The sequence below is a fragment of the Phragmites australis genome, chromosome 5, assembly GCF_958298935.1.
Source record: "Phragmites australis chromosome 5, lpPhrAust1.1, whole genome shotgun sequence".
NCBI lineage: Eukaryota > Viridiplantae > Streptophyta > Magnoliopsida > Poales > Poaceae > Phragmites > Phragmites australis.
In genome coordinates this window covers 27,038,411-27,061,244 of record NC_084925.1, presented here as the reverse complement: position 1 = coordinate 27,061,244, position 22,834 = coordinate 27,038,411, and the positions used below count along the sequence as shown (strand labels likewise).

The following is a 22,834-nucleotide window of genomic DNA, read 5'->3' as shown; positions in this document are numbered from 1 at the left end:
ACTGCTTGCAATTATCTTGTGGATCGGCTCCTGCTTTGTCATTACGTCTTGACTCATAGACAAGTACTATAAAGTCAAAGGTGCTCGGCAGGGAAGCAATCAACTTCTGCCTTTTAACCTGATCAGCAAAACCCGTTTCCTTCTCGTCCAAAACAATCTGTTACTTCTCCTTTACCTGGAAGGAACAAATATGTCAACATTTGTTCATAATAGAGCAAACTGTCAACTAAGGAAATCATTGCAGCTATCAGCAAGGACTTATCGATTGAAGGAGGGAACTAAGTAACTCATCACCGTCTACCCTTTGGCCAATGTTGTTCACGAGTACGCGCCGAGCCCTTCGGCCAGTCATTGCAGCGGGCTCAGTCGGGCACACCCGGCGAAGCCCTCCGCAGCGGCATCGTGGGCTTTGCCGCTGTCCTTGGCTCAGTTGGCTGGCATCGTGGGCTGCGCGCTCGCCTTCTTGACGGGCGCGTCGGGCTGCTGCGCCGGCGAACACTTGAAGATCGGGTCCTTGTTGATGCGGCCGCCGTCGGATGAGCTCCGGAACAGGAGGACACTGAGCCTTGGGCGATGCCGTCGTTGGCTTCTTTGCCTTCGGCGTCCCGGGCCTCTCCTCCCAGTCGAACTCCTCGTCAGCGTCTTCATCCTCCTCGTAACATTTCTGGCGGAGGAGGGCGGCGGCTCTGGGAGGTAGGGGGCGGTGAGAGAGACGTGGGCGGGGGGGGGGGGGGGGGGGGGGTTGCATTGCCTTTCTGGCCACGGCCTCGCTTATGCCCCATGCCTCGTAGAGGCACGTGCCATTGATACGCAATCGTCTCCCAGCCAAGCTAGCCATGTGTCCCACAAGCCGCGGCACCGCGAGTTCCAATCACGTGCCGCGCCAACCACATCGGCATGCAGCCCGTGATACGTCTGCACTGCCCTTGATGACAACTTCCGGCTAGAGATCCTAGCCACAGCCGATGCTCACATCGGCCCGCCGCGGCCATGCGTGCACCACCAATGCACACTAGCTCCCGTCATGTTTCATTTTGCGCTAGGTTCATCTTGCACTGTCCATACATTGCACGATGTCTCGTAGATATGTAATTCACACGCCTTTATGTGATCTCTCACGTACCGCTTCTTGATACAATTTAACAATGACTTCAATACCACTTGTTAGGAAATTAACTATAAGTAAAAGCAAAAAATCAATGACTTTAATACCACCTGTTAGGAAATTAACTATAAGTAAAAGCAAAAAATCAATGACTTTAATACCACTTGTTAGGAAATTAACTATAAGTAAAAGCAAAAAATTAATCTACCGAGATAATACACATAATCACAGACGACACTAGATACACGATGCTTATTAACATGATTCAGCCGAAGTTTACACCTATAGAATATGACTACAAGTGTTTCTCTCCATCTAGTAACACCAGTCGCATAGGGTTCCGGCAAAACCGCTGCCCCCCACCTCCCGCGAATATATTGCTATATCATCATGGTTACAACAAAGATCCTCCTCTCATATTTATGAGAATGTCTGGTTACAGAAGTCCTCTAAAATTCTATTTGGTGTTCTAATCTAACTCAATCATATACCACTAATATAACTACAAATTCTATACGTAACTGACTCTATACAATTATTCGATACATATCTAACAACTATAAATAAAAAATTGTATCGACGACTACATCAGTGGTATAGAGAAGGATTGGCCGGGTCCAGTGTTTTTGCTGATCGATTGGGTTCGAAAATATCAGATCAAAACCGTGAGTTGTCCTACTACAGATGGATCAATGCAGGTCTTGGTGCTCGGAATATGCAGACATCTGTGTATTGGATTTTGCAAGCTCAACTCTGGCTGCTCGAAGTATTGGCCGAGTGCCTCCATTACAAGCCGACGTGATTTATTAAGAGGGGTGTGATACATATGACCTTCCTGTTAAGGTTACTATGAATATCGAAGGTGCTCTTGCCCATCCACAGGTCTATGAATATCAAAGGTGCTCTTGCCCATCCACAGGTATCAAGTCACCTGATGTCTGTACATTTCAAATCATTAAGTCATAAATTGACTAGGAATGTGAGAACTTGCACTGACTCAATGATTAACCGATGCACTATGAGATTCTTCAGATGACCATGTGGGCATTTGCCCGCATTTATATGAAACAAATAAAAAAAGAAAAATTATCCTCAGGAACACTAAACCTGTAAAATTTCAAGATGAAACTGCACACTCATTTATTTCTCATAACATCTTTAGAACCTAACGAGATATACCATTTTTTTTACCCCACCACCGGCACTGTCACCCCTTCACCCATCTATAAAAGCCAGTCGAGCTTCCCTTCTCACCTCACAGCTGCTCACCAAGCTCGTCGAGGCAAGCTACGCCCTCCACTACCCTCTCCCCCCCCCCCCCCTCACTATTTTCCCCTCCGGCGGTCGCCACCGTCGATCCATCGCCAAGGGCCACTGTTGGCCAATTGGACCCCACGGCGAGCTTCACCCGACCACCCTCCACCTCCCTCGCCCTTCTGCCTAGCCCCTTCCTCTCTTGCCCAAGCTACCACCGAGCTGCTATGGTCGCCGGACTCCATCCCCATCGTCGGCCACCAGTGGTCTTCCTAGGTCGAACCAAGCATGAGACCGACCTCCCCATCACCTAGGCTCACTCTCGATACCCAAAAAACCGACCCAAACCGCCTCTCCGCGCTTTTCCCCTATTGGCCACTCGCGGCAAGCTCTCCAATGAGCTCCCGTCGCAGACTACCAATCGCTACCTCCAATGCGTCACCCCGGCGACCAAAGTCGCTCGTGCTGACGCGTGTCCGCTCCATGTCGATTCCACCTCAACACCAACCCCCACCCATTTAACCCAGTCAGCTGCCATGTTAGCATAGTCCACAGCCCTAGCCCACTGTGGAGCATAGACTAGAGCTCCACCGATCCATAGATCCTTGAACCTAGCCTACAGCATAGTAACCAGGTTGACCAAGTCAACTTTACTATTAATTGGGCCCCACCTGTGAGCCTCTCAGCTTTTTTATTTTTCAAAAATATTTATAAAATCTCAAAATCCTTTTTTAAATATTCTTCCCTTTTTTTTCCTGAATTTATTTTCTGGTCAACTTCCGAAGCACATATCTCCTATGTTTCAACTCGATTTTGATGATATTTTTACACTGATATTCATCTAAATTTTAATTTTATCCATTCTCATTAGTTTCATAATTTTTGGAGTTTAGTTGTGTTTTGAGTGTATTTAATTGTGTTGTTTGTATGCCCACGTTTAGAGACCGGAGAGTTCGAGGAGGAGGAAGAGGAGCCGGGAACGCAAGACTTCAAGTAGGATCCCCTCGAGGACTTCAGCGGAGGCGAGTTTCAATCCGTTTCCCTCGTTGATCATATTGAACCTAGATTTTATTACCACAATCTGTAGCAGTCGTTTTCCACCAAATAATTGCATAAAGTACTACTTATCGGCATAATTTGAAATGTGGATATAGTTATGTCCTATTTTAGATTAGCTAGCCAGATTGCTTTTGACTTGAATATAACATTGGTAACCCTAGATTTACTATCTCGGTAATATTAATTACGTTAAGACAAACCCCTTACTGCTAGCATGCTTAGGACTATATATTACACTATTATTTCATGCTTAATCATAATTAGTTTTGCAAAATATGTGAAACTCGGTGCTTTGATATTGTGTGAGTTATTGGGATGGGAATAATTTCTAGGAATTTAATAAAAGTAAGCAAACCTATTAGAGATGAGGCAAAGTAGGATTCCCACCGGGAATGTCTAGGGACTTTTAAGTGTTACTTGTGTGGCAAGCTTATTGTGAATACATTTGTCTTGGCTCGATTAAAAACTGAGTTGGTATGATATCTTACCTAGTCTTCACAATACAGCCACTTGACCGTGTATGTAACATGACTTAGTCTAAAACTCACTAACTAGTCTACTTAGTTGTCCGGATGCAGAAGTGCAACGGGAGGCCAAGGAGCAGGCACAAAAAGGTGCAGGCTTGTCGACCTGGTGGGAGGCATAGTTTGTAGGTCAAGATCCCTTGGTTAGCTCCCGTATGCGACTAGTGGGATGATGCTTAGGTGGGTAATGACTTTGTTGAGTCACACTGCCACGACGGTGACAATTGTTAAACTCAGCTTGTGGGTAAAGTGTACCACTCTGTAGAGCTAAAACTATTTGAATAGTCGTGCTCACGGTCATGGACGAACAATGGTTCGGTCACAACAACTAGCATGGGTTGTGTGTGTGTTTTTCTTAGAGTGTGAGTAGGTAAGGTGTGTCTGTTTTTGGAAATAGGTTGTGTACTGTGTCGTGGGTTGCCATGGATAAAATGTTCAGTAATATTAAAACTTAAGCACCGGTGACCTTTCACCACGGCCGAACTCCTCCTTCATTTAATAATAATGATTTGGTTTTTCACAAACCTGCTTTATGGAAATGAACCCATGCATATGAAAACTCGATAGTTCCGCAAAATTAAACTTACAACAGTACCCTTATCAATATTGTATACATGTATTTATACTCCTTGATGTAGAGCAAGGATTATGACTTATTGGGTATGTTTGTACTTACCCTTACTTATAATTTCAGAGGATGATCTGAACTTTACCGACACCGACGATGAGACTGATTGATAAGCTTTGGTCACTTTCGCACCCAAGTTGCCTGTAAAGTATCATATTTCTATACTGATCCTGTTGTGTCCTCCGATGATGTGGATAGTGTTGCTCGCAAGCCTTTGCAAAGCTCTTTCTGTATTATTAGCTTGATGAATTTATTTTATTACTCTCTTTGTTATATAATTGTTGTATCACTATCATAAAATTTATATTTACTAATGACTAATTTAAAAATTGATATAATAAAATTTTAAACACTATGATGACCCGAGGCCCTTCACTCTTTGATCAGCCTCTCCGTCACTAGTCTCTGCATCCTGTGAAAGGAGCAGGTACAGAGCTTTCTTTACTATTGTGATGTACACTCCAGTACTGAAGTAGTGTGACAAAAAAAAAATGGAAATCAAGTTGTTCACCTCTTTGAGCAAGTTGCTGAGGGACCTCCGGCGACTGACATCAGCCGGGTCTGTCCCGTCGGCCTTCACCTTCTCCCCGGCAGCATCGGGCGGCGCCGCGGCACTTCACCCTTAGATTTTCAAGTCATCGGGCTTGGTCGCGCAGGCTCCCATGGCCGCCCCCAAGCAATGTCGATATATACCAGGTGAGAGAAGACACAGCAAGACCTATCTCTAGAGGAGAGGTTCATACCCTAGGAATGTGTATATGTAGTGTGGCAGGTTTGCTCTGCCGTCTCGGCATCATCAACAGTCAACGCTCTAGGCCTCAGTGGACTCCGACAAACATCCTGGGGCAGAGGACCCCGGGCACCTAGCGTTCCAATTTACAAACTTCCCCCACAGTATGTATCATAATGCAGATGGAGTGTCTTGCCATTCCCCATCCCATTTCGAGTGCATCATCGAGTATATATTGCGGGTGAAACCTACTATTGTTACGAGTCCATCATTTCAGCGTCTGTCGGATCCTGCTTTAGGTCTCCAATGCGCATCTTATACCAGTTCCTGATGAGTAGCCGGTACGAATATTTTTTTAAAAAATCAATCATTATAGATATATATTGATTAAAATACAATACTTCAAGTACACTGCATGATTCATTACAACATATGCCTGAAAGCTTAATTAAACAGAGTCTTACAACACAGTGGATACAATAAATATGATCCAAGGTCTACAGACAGCTTGAGTGCCGATAAAACCTAGCATTCTCACTCGTCGTCTCCACCCTCGACCCACCCTCGATGTAGTCAACTTCCAAGTCTTCTTTTGAATTCAAATAAACAAAGATGAGTACATAAGATACTTATCAAGTCTTATCTGAGAGGAATATTTAGATGTATAAAGGTATAACAAGGATAAGGTTATAGAGTTTTTTATGTTTTGGCATAAAATCTGTTTTTGATGCTATGGAATATTTGCAAGGACTAACTTAAAACAATTTGAGTAAAGCAACTTGAGTTGATAGTGGAGTTGTTGGCTCTTGAGGAGATACATCCATCCCTCTAGTTCTCAAGTTTTAATAATTGGTGGATACCAAGTCATCGTCAACTCAAGGCACAAAGCCTGCTCTACCAAAACACGGGCACACTATATACTCACACATCAAGGAGTATTCGCACCATTGTGCTAATCATTATGACTGAATCACGTAGACACGGCTATCCAGATAGGTTTATACTCTGTAGAGACTATACAAGTTTACCGACGAGGTACATACAGATTTCAACCTTAGTAACTGGCATAACAAGATGCAAAACCCTCCATATTTCTCCACGATATCCACCTTCGGGACACATAAATACCTAGGGCGTAAAGGTTCAAGGGGGAAGACCACTTAGCAATCCTCAGGGCTCCTTAGAGCATCACCAGTCAGATCACAAAACTCCATATAGATTACCCAAGTCTTCTCCTAGCTCTCGCTACTATTACTAGCCTACGAGTGGGTACTGAGCTAAGTCAAAAGAGTTGGGTCAAATCCTGCCCCATACACCACATGTGGTTGCACGATTAAACACTAGGTAGAATGTCATAACAAACCAGTCCTTATATAACCGAGACAAGTGTCTTACAGCAAAAACACTTCAAAGACGAATCTTGCTATAAGGCCATCCCGTCACCGTGGAGTACCTTACTCGCCCCGTCAAATTAATCTTGTGGGGTTTCATTAACACCTTTCTTATCCCTCACACACATCAAGCACACGACATTTTGTTACGATTAATGATCGTTTCCTAAGTGCAATTAGAAGTTATTATTGTCTGTTAGGGAGGGGTGTCCCCCTAACGTCAACTTCCACCCCTTCATCCTATATATATGTACAATCAAGCATTACAATAAAATTAATGATTTGATCCTCTATTCTACTCTCTAATGTTCCATTACATTCAATTACAACACACTTCACACTTTTCGAAAAGACATGATTAACAAGTAATTATCATGATTCTTTCATTGAAGCAGAGCAATCCTAAGCATGTTAGTAGGCAAGCAAACAATCATCTAAATAATCAATATAGTTAATGTTAGAGACCTTCTAGGATTTCAACAGAGTGTAGATAAGCATTATCAAAGCATGACATATACAAGTTAGGTTATAACCATCTTAGTATTTTAAATTAAAGTTAATAACCTAAACATGCATATTACTATAGTTTAAACCCTACTCTACAGGTTGTTGAAATCATAGGTACAATATGGTCAAGGTGTAGACTTTCCTTAAGCCCTTAAACATTCATTCCTCTAACAAACACAAACAAACATCGACAAGCTCTCAAACAATAACCTAACAACTCTATACAAGGAACTACTGCTGGAGACCGAACCTAGACATTCTAGAGGGATAGGTTCTACTGCTATATAATGTTGTGTGAATGTGAAGTATAAAGTCCAAGTGCTTACTCTACACTATTGAGTGTTAGGTGAGGTTGTCTGGTGAAATCTAGATCAAGTAATTATTCTAATCTTTCTCCTACTTTGAAGAGAAAAACTAAACAAATATAACTTCTTTAAAGAAATTCTACTGATTAACTAATTTAGATCAGTTCATCACCATCTCTACTGCAGACTGCTTCTGAAACATTCCATATTCCAAGGACGAACATTCCAGGTTCTGTAACATGGCAGTTTCAAGCAGCAATTGGACCTGAAAAGCAGCAAGTACCAGGCCACTCTGTCTACCGCGTCGGACACTAGAATAGGCTTGTCACATACACAATGACAGCTCCAGTCTCACAAAGTATCACAATATAAACACACAGCTTTTTACCGCCTTAACGAGGAGAAGGGCATTTCCTCCAACAACTAGCAGCAGTTGGACCTGAAAAGCAGCAAGTACCAGGCCACTCTGTCTACCGCGTCAGACACTAGAATAGGCTTGTCACATACACAATGACAGCTCCAGTCTCACAAAGTATCACAATATAAACACACAGCTTTTTACCGCCTTAAACGAGGAGAAGGGCATTTCCTCCAACAACTAGCAGCAGTTGGACCTGAAAAGCAGCAAGTACCAGGCCACTCTGGCATTAGGATACGTTGATCACGGCACAGCAATTAGAATGCATGGTAGTTCATAGAGATGAATGGCCGGTGCTAGTACTCCCGTATGTTATCCATATCCAGAAAAGATGGTTGATATAGCATAAAAGTAAACGACTCCAACTGATAGTATCATAGAACATCAGGGGAGAGAAACATTTCTGAAAGCACAGCTTGCCTTCGTCCTGGACAGCATAAAAACCGAAAAAGAAAAATGTCAGAATTCAAAACTCCGCTTCTTGAGGCATTTGACAATACAGTCTTCAGAGACATTTCGCCTGCAACAGTGAAAACTGCAAATCATATATTTCAGTTGTCGGAGACAGCAGCAGTTCGACTGGACCTGAAAGACAGCAGAAACCAGCTCTTTATTCCTTTTCGACAAAACCAGGCCAATAGGCCTACCACCTCAGGAACTAGAATAGGCTTGTTACATACAAAATGACAGCTCCAGCATCAACAAAGTATCCCACTATAAACACAGAGCGAAGAACAGAACAGTAATTAAATGCAGCACAAGAGTTGTAGTACACCGATTGCCAAAACAAATGAAGAGCCTGCTTTTAAATGGTACTTCACAGAAATGGATGGATAGCTGGTACTGCTACTCCTGTATGTTAGATTGTTAGTCCAGAAAAGACGGTTGATACAAGACAGTGGTGAGTCCAACTGATGCTATCCTAAACATCACTAAAAAAATCATTTCTGAAACTCTGCGCTACCTTAGATCAAATCAACTTGAAAAACATGGTGAAAATAATAAACTCTCCAGCAATGATATCCACCAGCAAATTGACTCAATGCCTCAATATGTTATCGCGCACTAGCAGTAGGGGGCAGAACAGATCCCCAATAATTGCAGAGATGTCATTAGAACGACAACAGGAGCAACAAAAGAGGAAATATACTGAGAGGTCAATAGCAACACACAAACACAGCCAATGCAGCGAGATGGATAAGAAAATAATGATAACATTAAGTACCATATTCAGATGTCAAACTGTACGCACTGTAAACACTTAATAACTGGAAGTCATTAACTGAACTGATAAGCAGTTAGCTAAGACGAAATTTTATGTAATATCCTAATCTGTAACCTACTGCAATAAACAAAAGGATTACCAGCAACTCTAGAGTTTCTAGTTCTACCATTTGCATCCTGCAATCACCAAATCCTCTTTGGTTTGATACCTGTCCTTATTTCCTTAAGTTTCAGCTCCAACTCCAATCGTTCATTTTCCAGCACCATCTTTTCGTTATCCAGCCTCATCTTCTCCAATTCCATGTCCTTCTCCTTGCTGAACCTCAGCCACTTCAAATGCCGCTGCTCAATTTTCAGCATCTCAGCTTTTATCTTCAGACGTTGTTTCTCGATTTGAATTGCATGCATAGCACTTGTATTCTTCTCAGCAGCTGAACGGCCAGATCCCTCAGAGAGCAGTCTATTCATGTCAATGGCAGCAACTTCTGAAAGATGCGCCTCCTCATGATCATGCTTCAGCTTCTTGGTGCCATGAACTCTGTGATGACAATCCTCAGCACTGACCTCTAGATCATCATTGAACTCATCGTCTTCATAGTCATCGTCAGAAAACAACATCTGATCATCCTCATCATCAAAACCAAATGAGTTCTTCTTCCCATGCTCATCTCTAAACCTCAGGGCCAAACGCAGCGATTTCTGAAGAACCGGATCATCAAGTAGGCACAACCTGTTCCGGTTGTGGTAGGAGCACATCTCCTCGTAGTGCAGATGCTTGGAGCTCAGATGCTTCTTAGCCTCCTCCTTGAGCTTTCCAGACAGGCTCACCCGTTCAAGAAGCGCTGGGTTCTCGACGATCTGGCAGGCTGTTCCCCGGCCAAGAATCTCGGTCAGCCTCTTATACCTCTTGTTCAGGTCATTGAACTTGTCCTCGCACTGCTGTGGCGACACCGCGAAACCCCGCTTGTTCATCGCTGAGGAGACCAGCTTCCACTTCCCCTTCCTCTTGAGCATGGCGTGCTTCCTCCTCCCGCTACTGGTGCCGTGGTCCATGTCCACATCCTCGTCGATGTACGCCACGGCCGACACCAACAGCTTGACCATGTCGCTGGTCCACTTCACCCGGTGCCACTGGGAGGCCGCCGCCTTGCCGCAGTCGTGGCCGTCCTCCTCGTCGCTCAGCGAGGTCTTCACCACATTGCCCAACTCCGGCATCTGATTCGCTGCGGGGTCAGAGAACACGCACTGATGAACTTGAACCTGGGGATGGGCAAAGTGGAACGGCTGCTGGTGTGGGTGCTGCATCGACGCCTCCAAATCGAAGGGGGATCCCGGGATCAGGGTTCTTGGTGGCAAATTCCCCTCCATCTCCGAAGAGAAAGACCCACCCCAGGTCGAGCAGAGCTCCCCGATTCCAAGTTTCCAACCCCTTGCAGTTGTACTCACAAGAACTGCGCTTCAAAACCTCGCCAAACCATGAGGATTGAGATGGCAGCCAAAACGCGTTGCACGTTTTTGTGGAGTTTCCTGGCGCAATTTCTGGGCCGGGAAAGAGGAAATAGCCAAAGTTTGCAGCTTTTTTCTTTCTTTTTTTTTTTTTGGAAGGGGGCTTGCGAAGTGCTGCTGCTGCTGCTGCTGCTGCAATCTGCCGCACGGCAACTCCAATAGCAACGCCAAGAGCAGAAAGGAATCGAGAAAGGGGGGATCCTAGGTAGAAAGATTAGCCCGAAATCGGATCAGCTGACGCGAAACCCCCCATTATCGACCGCGAAATTCTCAGAATCAAGAAAGGAGCCGAACTGGGAAGGGGGCAGAACCATACCGAGGCCGATCCTACACTCGTAGCAGCGGCAATGCAAACTCGACCCCAGAGAGCAAGAGAAATCTTGGCGGAAACAAAAGGGGGGTTCGGCTCCCGAGCAAATCTAGCAAGGATTTAACCTTTCCAAGATTTCTTTTTTCTTTTCCTTTTCCCTCGCTGCTTGGTTGGTGGCGACTGGAAGTAGGAGTAGACAGACAGAGGCAGAAACAAACGATTCAGAGAGTGCTTAAAAAGAAAATGCTAAAGCTTGGATGCTTCCAAAATCGCTCGTAAAGAAGGACAGGAAGTAGCCAACTTGGAGATGATGCGTGGGTTCGGTGCAGAGCATTTGGCCTTGCCCCTCCCTCTGTCACCTCTCTCTCTCTCTCTCTCTGCGTGGGCCCCACACCGCTTGGAGGTGCTGATTGCTGAAAACAATTCGAACATGATTAAGGGGAGCTGCCCGATCAACTCTTAAACTGAAATTAGTGGAAGTTCTTTTACACAGCGGTTTGCGGTTTTTATAAAAATGATTTGCTGAAATGAACTATACTAAAAGTGGAAAAAACAACTTTTTTTCATTTTCTCATAGGATCACCTCTATAAAATTTATTTTAAATACCATTTTCAATTACATAATTAAATTTTCAAAAAATTATTTCTGCTAAAAAATTTAAACAAGATGAGCTCTACCAAATAGCCTTAAACCAACCTCCTTTGTCAGCGTGCAATGAACCCGGCAAGCACAAATTGAAGACTTCTCTTGTTCCAAGAACAAATGGAGCCTAGGAGAAGAACCAGTACTATCAGAGAACTTTCAATCGATCTTGAATTCTAAAACTTTCAATCGATCAAAGCAGGCGCAGACTATATATATATATATATATATATATATATATATATATATATATATATATATATATATATATATATATATATATATATATATATATATATATATATATATATATATATATATAAGCAGATATCTATCTAAAAATATGGGCACACTTAATCATTGAACAGTGAACACTACTCGGATACTGAAGTAAGACCAGGGCCAAGGGATTCTCTTCACGCCTAGATTCCCATCGTGAAGGGATTCCCGTTCCCTTCAGCGCTTCCAACGGTTTCCCTTCACAATTCCCTTCACGACAGGATTCCCAGGGTCATTCCCTTCAGGACGGGATTATCTCTCCTTTCTCTTCGCGATTCCCCTCGAAGGAAAGCTGTTGGAAATGAAAGGAAATAAAGGGAATGGGAACGGGGAAAAGAATCGGGAAGGGAACGAAATGAAGGGAATATGGTTGGGGTAGTCTAACAGTGAGGATAAGCAGGCCATCGCGGTGAGGACTTGTCACGGCTGGTTTCAGAAGAACATATTAGATATATTCTATATATATATATTAGAATTATAGAGTTAGTCTATGTAATAATTTCTAATAAATCTTAAAGATCAATAATATAAAATTTTCTCATATATATATATATATATAAAGGATCTTCATTTTATCTGATATACGTATGATATAGACTGCTAATTGAGAGTAGTTCTAAAATTGGAAACGCTCTCATTACGTGAGTTTATATAAAAGTTAGAGTTTTGCCTCTTTCTCTCTTGATTGTTCTTCCGTTGTAGTCTATTCCATCCCGGTATCAGCGTGCAGCGGCGAACGGGAGAGCATGTCTCCGAAACCCTCGTTCTTGAGATCTTACACCAGGAGAGGGCGGATACGGTTTTTGTGAAGCGCTTCACACGACTGCTCAAGTTCTTCACCACGGCTCGTCTTCCTAGTCGTTTGGGCATTGCGCGCTGTCATCGTCAATAAATTTGACGCGTCATCAACAGGATCAATCGTGGCGTCAACACAATACAACTAGCATCTTCAATAACCTCTACAGCGTAGGACCAGTAGTAAAAACCATGTTACTCGTACTTTATTTTTTGCGATTCCTAATTTTGAGTATAGTAGATATAGTCAAATGTTGTGCTTTCGTACACATGTCTAGAGTATGCTCTGATGATATGATCATATCAGTTTACTCATGAATTATTTATGAATTAAATTAAACCTAAATGTTCATTATTTTTCAAAAACCAAAAACTTTATTGTAGGCACTTAGGTTTATCAATGGCTAGTTTTATCGATGCACTGAGGTCAGACAAGTTTTCTAGTGTGCACTTTAAGATATGACAAGTCAAGGTCACTCTGTGGCTGACGGCTATGAATGTCTACTGAGTGGCTAATGGCAAGCCGGAAGGAATCCTTACTGCTAAGCAGGAAAAGACGTTCACAGATACCAATACACTCTTTGTAGGATGCATTCTTAGCATTTTTGGTGACCATCTTTATGCTGTGTACATGCACATACAAAACACGAAGGAGCTGTGGGATATACTGAATGCTAAATTTAGTGCATTAAATACAAGAAGTAAACTGTATATCATGGAGCAGTATCATGACTACAAGATGGTTGAAAATCATTCTATAGTCGAGCAGGCTCATGAGGTTCAGTGCATCGTGAAGGAACTCGAACTCCTCAAGATCAATGTACCCGACAAGTTTGTGGATAGAGGCATCGTTGCCAAGTTACCTCTTTCGTGGAGAAACTTTGTCATTGTTCTAAAGCACAAGAGACAAGATATTGCTGTTGAGAGTTTGATCGCGTCTCTTGATGCTGAGGAGAAAGCTCGGGCTAAGGATGTAAGTCTAAAAGGAGGCGAGGGACAGACTAGTGCCAATATGGTGCAAAAGCTCTTCCACTACAAGAACAAATGGAAAGATAATAAGCCAAAAAAAAACTACCACCTTCAAGAAGAAGATGATGAACAAAATAAAATTGTCTTGCTTTGTGTGCAGTGAGATTAGATATTTCGCCAATGATTATCCAGACCGCAAGGGAAGAAAGGCTCCGTAAAAGTAGAACTCAAAGACTGCTAATGTGGTGACTATTGGCGAAGCTGGAAATGGAGCTGCAGGGTATGAAAAGTTACCTTCAGTGTTCTCAGTATTTTAGTCTACTAATTGGCGGATTGACACAGGGGCCAATGTTCATGTGTGTGCTGATATCTCAATGTTCTCTTCTTATTAAGTCGTCTATGATTCTTCTGTCCTAATGGGAAATGGGTCACATGCTTCTGTTTTTGGTGTTGGCACGGTAGATTGGAAGTTTATTGGGAAAGATCATACAGTTGAGGAACATGCAGTATGTCCCTACAATGAACAAGAATCTAGTTAGCGGTTCCCTTCTTTGTAGAGACGGGTTTAAGGTGGTGTTAGAGTCCAATAAAGTAGTAGTGTTAAAGCATGGATAATTTATTGGTAAAAGCTATGAGTACGGAGGCCTGTTACATTTTTCCCTTTCTGATTTCAACAATAAGTCTGTGAACTATATTTGTGGCAATGTTAATGATGATGCTCATGTTTGACATTCGTGGTTATGTCATTTGAATTTTGGTACTATGACTCGACTTTCTAGCATAAGTTTAATTCTAAATTTGTTCATGGTCAAAGGTTCTAGGTGACATAGTTGTGTGCAATCAAAATAACCTCATAAGCCCCACAAGGTAGCCGAGGAGAGAAATTTAGCACATCTAGAACTCATTCATTCAGATCTGTGTGAAATAAATGGTGTGTTGATAAAGGGTGGAAAAAGATATTTCATGACTTTGATTGATGATGCGACTATATATTGCTATGTTTATGTGTTGAAAACGGAATATGAGGCTCTAGATCACTTTAAAATCTGTAAGGCCGAAGTTGAGAATCAACTAGAGAGAAAGATCAAAAGAATTAAATCGGATCATAGTGGAGAGTATTTTTCTAGTGATTTCAACTTATTCTGTGAGAAACATGGGATTATTCATGAGAGATCGCCTCCCTATTCACCCCAATCAAACGGGGTTACCGAAAGGAAGAACTGCACATTGACTGACTTGGTTAATGTCATGTTAGACAATGCGGGATTATCTAAGGCATTGTGGGGGAGGTCCTGTTGACTTCATATCATGTCCTGAATCGAGTTTCTCTCAAGGATAATAAGAAAACCCTATTTAAAGAATGGGAAAGGAGAAAGCCATCACTTTCTTATTTACGCACTTGGGGATACTTGGCAGAAGTCAATGTATTGATAACTAAAAAGCACAAGCTCGGACCAAAAATAGTGGATTGTGTCTTTCTGGGATATGCTCATCAGAGCATTGCTTATATGTTTTTAGTGGTTAATCTGAGGTACCTAACGTGCATATCGATACAATGATGAAGTCTCATGATGCAACATTTTTTGAGTATATATTTCCTATGAAAGATTTACATAGTATGTCTATACTATCTTCTGAGATAATTTCTAAACCTACACCACCCCTTGAGTTAGTTGAACAAACACATGAGTAAGATCCTGAAGAGGATGACAGTGATGCTCCTAGGAGGAGTAAGAGACAAATGACTGCAAAGTCTTTTGGTGATGATTTCTCTATGTACCTTATGGATGACACTGCTAAGTCTATTTCAGAAGCGTTTATATCTCCAGATACAGACTACTGAAAGGAGACTGTTCGGAGCGAAATGGATTCCATCCTCGCAAATGGGACTTGGGAGGTCACAGAATAACTATATGGTTGCAAACCTGTGGGTTGCAAGTGGGTATTCAAGAAGAAGCTTAGGCCCGACGGTACTATTGAAAAGTACAAGACTCGGCTTGTGGCCAAGGGTTATACTCAAAAGGAAGGTGAAGACTTCTTGGACACTTATTCACCTGTTGTGACATTGATTACTATCCGAGTGCTACTTTCCTTGGTTGCCTCACATGGTCTCATCGTTCATAAGATGGACGTTAAGACAATTTTTCTTAATGGAGAGTTGGACGAGAAAATTTATATGGAACAGCCTGATGGGTTTGTAGTAAAAGGTTAAGAAGGCATGGTTTATAAGTTGAAGTCCTTGTATGGCCTTAAACAAGCTCCTAAATAATGGCATGAGAAGTTCAACAGAACTTTAACATCAGCAGGCTTTTCAGTCAATAAGGCAGATAAATGTGTGTGCTATCATCATGTTGGAGGTGAGGGAGTTATATTGTACTTGTATGTTGATAACATACTAATATTTAGGACAAACCTTGACATGGTTAATGAGGTTAATTCTTTCTTACCTCAAAGCTTTGATATGAAAGATCTGGGTGAGGCTGATGTAATCTTAAACATCAAGTTAATCAAAAGAGATAATGGGATTATTGTTACACAATCTCATTATGTTGAGAAGGTATTGAGCCGCTTTGGCTACCAGGATAGCAAACCTTCTTCAACACCTTATGATCTCAGTGTGATACATCAAAAGAATAAGAAAAGAGGTAGGAACCAACTGAGATACTCTCAGATTATTGGATCACTCATGTACCTAGCTGGTGCTACAAGGCATGACATCTCATTTGATGTGAGCAAATTGAGTCATTTTATTTCTAACCCGGATTATGAACATTGCCGTACGCTTGAGCGAGTCATGCGCTATTTGCTTGGTACTATGAGTTATGATCTTCACTATTCCGGTACCCATCGGTACTTGAGGGTTATAGTGATTCAAACTGAATATCTGATGCTGATGATATTTACACTACAAGTGGATATGTATTCACTCTAGGTGGTGCTGTTGTGTCATGGAGGTCTTGCAAATAGACCATCTTGACGATGTCAACTATGGAAGCAGAACTCACTGCATTAGACATAGCCACTGTTGAGGCAGAATGACTGCGTGAGTTGTTGATGGACTTACCTGTGGTTGAGAAACCGGTGTCGTTTATCCTTATAAACTGTGATAATCAGACGGTTATTATCAAAGTAAACAGTTCTAAGAATAATGACAAATCCTCAAGGCACGTAAAGAGACGATTGAAGTTTGACAGGAAATTGAGGAACTCCGGAGTGATAACCATATATTATATCCAAACAACTAAGAACCTGGTAGATCCCTTTACAAAGAGACTATCACTGAGTGTGATAGATAATATATCGAAGGAGATAGGTATGAGACCCATGTGAGTTATACCATAGTGGTAACCCAATCTATATGATCGAAGATCCCGTGAATTAGGACCTAGGAAGAACAAGTTATTGGTCTAATTGGAGGAGAGTACCTTTGTTGTTTGACCTAATTGAGTGAAGATGCAATACTCTCAGATATCTGTAAGGCAGGTTGGCTATTGCCTTAATGTATTCTGTTGGCTTTAAGTAGCGAAGATGTTGACCTACAGGGTATTCTTGAAAGAACACACCTATATGAGTCTGACTATTGGTCGCAGTCTATGAGATTTGGGTGAGTGAGTGTAGCTTGATATTCTAGGTGATATTCAACTTAACAGTCTCTACTGAAACACTGGTATATCAAACAACAGTGGAAAACTGACAATTCTCTATGGAACTTTGAGATTTGGTGGGGATTGTTAGAATTATTAGGACCATCACATGTAATAATTCCTAATAAATCTCAAAGGTCCATATTATGGAAAGGTGGCCCATGTTGAGACCCACCCTCTAATAGTACCATATTACTAATGGAGGTAGAGGTGGGGGGTTTTCTCCCTATATATATGTAAGGACCTTCACCTCATTGGGTACACGTACAACATAGACTGCTAATTAAGACTAGCCCTAAAATTGGGAACACTCTCATTACGTGAGTCTATATAAGAGTTCTGGTTTTGCCTCTTTCTCTCTCAGTTGTGTTGTTGCTGTAGTCCATTCCATCCTGGCGTCGGCGTGCACCAGTGAACGGGCGAGCAGGTCTTTGAAACCCTCGCTCTTGAGATCTTGCACCGGGAGAGGACAAATAAGGTTTTTGGGAAGCGCTCCATGCAACTGCTCAAGTTCTTCACCACGACTCATCTTTCTAGTCACTTGCGCGCTGCGCACTATCATCGTCAACAAATTCAGCGTGTCACCAGCATGATCAATCGTGCCATCAACACAGTGCAACCAGCATCTTCAGCAACCTCCACAACGTAGGATCAATGCATAAAAACCATATTACTCGTACTTTATTTCCCGCGATTCCTAGTTTTGAGTATAGTAGATCTAGTCATATGTTGTGCTTTCGTACACATGTCTAGATTATGCTCTGATGATATGCTCATATCAGTTTACTCATGAATTATTTATGAATTAAATTAAACCTAAATGTGCCTTATTTTCCAACCACATATATGTCAGGATCAAATTTTCATACATCGATGACATCATAAGTGAAATCATTACAGTGTTATTATATAATGATAAGGTTCAATACAAAAGGACCCAAAGGTCTTAAAGAAAAACACTAAGATAAATCAATGATAGCGGGTCTTTCATCAATCCACAGGCGTTGTCCGGCGGAGTGCCAGCCTAGACCATCGTCTCCAGGTTGTAGTCTTTCTCCTCTTAGAAGTCAGCTCCATCGTTCGGGAGATCCTCGAAGTCTTCACCCTCTGAGTAGCAACAAATGGTTGGGAGGAAGTAAGTGTGAGTACATAAAGTACTCCGCAAGTGTGGGAAGGTATGATATGAGGGCTTAAGATAAGAAATGCTTAACTCGGGTTTACTGCATCTATGCCCTCCTATCCTAGAACTTAAAAGGCTTAGCAGTCTTATTTACTATCTGTGACACCAAGAAGCTCATCGGATTCCAACCGACTACCAAACTTACCGAATATTCCATATTCGGCTACCAACCCATCGGGTTACCACCAACTGACTACCAGAACCACCATCCAAGATTCCCCCACCAATCATGAAGAAGTCCAAGCCCGCTCTCAACCATGTGCACGACTGATATATCAGTTTTACACTCTGCAGAGGTTGCACACTTTATCCACGAGTCGTGATTCCTGTGTTGCTTCACACTTCCGAGGTGTAAAACCGTGGTTTCACTACAAAGTCTTTACAAAGTGCATCCAAATATGTGCACACCCACTAAGGTTTCACCACTAACAGGGATTCCATACACTGCAGATGCCTCCTCTTGTGCCACTCAACAGCCAACTGGTGCATACAGGATAAGGAAACATCTAATTAATGGGTTAGGTCGTACCCATATAAGCCTCATGGTTGCATTGTTGTGTCAGTTTATATGTCCATGAACCGGTCCTTAGGATCTAAAGCAGGTAGTCGCACATCACCCAATGCGCACACAGAAGCCATACCAACCAAACTAACCTACCTAGATCCCTATGATCCATGTTGCTACAAAGATTACCCAAATTGGTTCATAATGCATAGACCATTTAATAGATTAACAGTTAAAACCACCCGACTCGATGGCACGACTAAGCATTTCTACCCCCGACACCCAAACTATGACCCAGGTGACAATGATAATCTGAAAAGTACTAGTAAACCCTAAACATGGGATTTATATTGACAAGCATTCAACTAAAAATAAAAGACATATTTTCCTACAATAGGATCAATGTGATCAATAACACTTGCCTTCAATAGTGGGTTGCTCAAACTCTTCAAAGTCTAGTCCTGCATGTTCACGAACTACTCGTCTCCTATTACATTCGCGAACACCGGAAATAAGCAAGTACAAACATCTAAGAACAACACATCAAATAGTAGTAAAACACTATAAAAGCCTACTAATAGAAAGTACTCGCTGCTACGATCGCATGAGCACAATAATCGCCTAAAACAGAGCTCATATGAAAAAGTTATAAAGGTTTTAAGCATAGGGGTCTTTTTGCAAAAGGACAAGGGCTATTTTGTAAAAAAGAAAAGTTGTATGGACTTATTTGTAAAAGTTTAGGGACATATATGCAAATATATAAAACTTAGGGGCTAAAAGTAATATAATAGTACTGAAAAGGGTATTTTTGTGAAAACCAAAAAGTTTAGGGGCCTAAATGTAAAATTACCTATTTAAAAAAATTAACATCTTTATTTTTATTTCTAAAAACCTATATAATGCATCAGCATGCTGACTGGGCTCGGGTGGATGATGTGGCCGACACATGGCGCTGACGTGGGCTACATAGTCCGACTAGGGTTATAAGGCCACATGGCGGCTTCTAATTAGATCACGAAGGGGTACGGGTTGGGTTTATTCTTGGCCGTTCATCAACGAACGGACGACCGACAGCAAAGGGGAGGGTGGGCGGCCGACGGTGACGAAAACATGGTGACACCGCCGCGGACATGGTCAAAGCATCGCTGGAGGCACACGATCTAGCACTACGAGCTACCAAACGTGACAAGAAATGGTGCAATCGAACGAGATGGCGGTGGGGATTCTCACCGAGGGCTCCACGACAACCGAAGATGGCTCGACAGTGGTCGGCGATGGAAAGAAGTGGTGGTGATGATTGGGACGGGGGCTTAGCTACGACGACGAAAAAGAGAAACCAAGGGTCGGGGAGGCTTCCTAGGGGTCCTATGGTGCCAAAAAGTCGGTTAGCCAGCCTCGGAGTGCAATGGGGAAGTCCAATGATGGAGAAGCAGCGGCAAGACTGATCGGGGCTTGGTGGAAATGGTCGTGCAACAACGGAACAATGGCGAGGAGCGACGTAGGAGGTTCCTCGTGCTTCTGTGAAGCCAATGACGGCCTCAGGTGCGTTGGGGAGGGCTCGGCTGCGGCAGTCTTCGAGCGGCTGAGCTTCAGGTGGCAACAATGGCGGCTCGACGATGGTGAGATGGTGGTGGCAAGGTTGAGGGGAAAAAGAGAGGGCAACGGGGTTGGGTAGCTTTATAGGCATGAGGGAGGGCGGCGGTTGCGTATTCGCGGTCGTAGGGTGCGGCAGATGTGAGGGCAACGGTTTCACATGCGACGGGAGGAGGGGATGATAGGTGGGGCCCATGTGTCAGCGAGAGGAAGGGAGGGGGAGCGAGCTGTGCTTCAGTGCGTGAGGAGATGGGTCGACTGGCAGGAAAATGGGCGTCACGGGATCGCCCGACGTTCTTTAGGGGGGAACAGTGAGGGGAAGTGCCCATGTGACATTGTGGCTCAGAGGATAAATGTTGGTAGCATTATCTTACATATCTAAAGCTCGATAGGCACCTTGGTTTCTGATTGGTTGGTATTCATGAGCCATCCGATCGCGACTAGATGGTTAGATGCTGAGGATCGACTATAGCCTTTTTTCATGATGAATATTCGATGAATCCCTTATCCAATTACTGAGCAGTGGGAATGGAGGGACAACAACTCCATCTCCTCCTTGCCTAGCCCCACCACCCTCACCTCCCCGGTCTCATCCCCAACCACCATCTGCTCGCCTCCTGCCTCTGACTCCATGTCCACCGTCACAGGCCAAAGTGGCTCACCACAACCCCCTTTCACCCATGGACTCTAGCTTTGCACACCTCGCTAGCTCCAAGGAGCACCGTTATCCCCATCTACCACATCTGTCATCGCCTCCTCCATTTCCCCTCAACTGGAGCAACATGCTCCATTGATTTCTTCTTTTGTTATGCGCAACTCCGACCTCCGCGCACCTCGACCTCCTCCCCGTAATCGCTGTTGCCTCAACAGCGCACACCAACCCCAAGGTCACACCCTCCCTCCCTCTCTCATATCATGATTTCATGGTTTCAAATGGTGGAGGAGTTAAGTCCTTCGCGCTTCGTGTTTCATCCATTTGGTTTGAACGGGCCGAAATGCTTGTCCAAATGGTGGTGGAGTGTTGAAATTCCCCTGTGACTTTCGCATCTTATTTTTCTTTTTTCATCGATTAGTAGCACCATTGCTAACTCAACATTGATGATCCATCTATGATACTTCTATTTCTACCCTTAAAAACCTGAGAGCAGAATGCTAGATTCTACGAGTTGTTTACTTTCAGTTTTTTTTTTGTTTGCTATGTTTCCAATTGAATATAGTAAAGTATTACCTGCACATAGATGAAGACATGAGAAAGAAAGAAAAAAACCATGTCAATAAAAAATGTACATTCATATGAAACATTTCTCTTTGCTGAGGAAGACATGATGATAAAAGAATTTGGTATGGTCCTACTGTCAATTGATTCAACTAGGGGTACGCACCATAATTTATGTCCTACCATTGGTCCTTGTCTTTTTTTGGTTTCAAGGCATATCGAGGTTTGCTTGTAGCCCTTACGTTCAAGCATGTTTGACTTCTGTTAGCAGCTCTGTCCTACTGCGGCATGCAACTAGATGTAACTCTAGGAAATATTCCAAATGCTTTTGCAACTCCAACAACAATCTGTTAGTGATCCCTATATGTTTGTATGGTTGCAAGATTTGATTGTGCCTCATTACTTGATATCCAAAATCGAGGTGTGATCCCTTTATGATGATGTCGTAGTTGATTGATTAATGAAGCCACTATAATCCCTTTTTGCCAGGAACTCTTTGGAACATGTAGCAAGGGTGACAATATGTGAATCAAGCAGGAGGCAACAAAACAGCAACAGGACAAGGAACCTTAGCATGACAAGTGATAACATCCATCTGGTATTTATTCAATCTTATACAAGGTAATCTAGTATCTGGTTTCATAGTGCCAACAATTTCATGTAGTTCCCTGCTTGATAATCTTAAATGGAGTAAAAATAAATTATTTATATGGGTTTTAGGACTAATTTTGTTTGAGAGAAGGGGAATACAATTGGTAGCCAGAACTATATGCTAGAAATATTTATTAGCATGTCTTCATTGCATTGATTTCAACCATTCAACTATTCCTAGGATATTGACATGATGCAATAGAAATGACGAACTCACCAACATCAACTTTTGCTTTTAATTAGCTTAAAATTATTCCTGGGATTGAGTCTTTAAAACATAAGTGTGATGATATATGCAGAAATTCACCACTGAGTGTGGTTATTCAACCTATGTGGTCTTAATTTGTGTTTTTAGGGAAGGTATCAATGACCGAATTTCTTCTCTGCAGTTGTTGACA

At 42.6% G+C, this 22,834-nt stretch overlaps 1 protein-coding gene across 2 annotated transcripts; it reads right to left on the bottom strand.

The window, feature by feature from the left end:
- Window positions 1-7,748: 7,748 nt before the first annotated feature.
- Window positions 7,749-11,273, bottom strand: LOC133919053 (uncharacterized). Of its 2 annotated transcripts, none has more exons than XM_062363278.1 (2): window positions 9,286-11,273; window positions 7,749-8,506 (listed from the first exon to the last, which is right to left on the bottom strand). In XM_062363278.1, exon 1 carries the CDS (start codon window positions 10,511-10,513, stop codon window positions 9,329-9,331), a length of 1,185 nt encoding a protein of 394 aa, XP_062219262.1. In that variant the 5' UTR covers window positions 10,514-11,273; the 3' UTR covers window positions 7,749-8,506; window positions 9,286-9,328. The 2 variants fall into 2 exon arrangements, with proteins under 2 accessions (XP_062219262.1, XP_062219263.1); XM_062363279.1 differs by lacking the exon at window positions 7,749-8,506 and having other exon boundaries at window positions 9,101-10,852; window positions 10,968-11,272.
- Window positions 11,274-22,834: the final 11,561 nt, after the last annotated feature.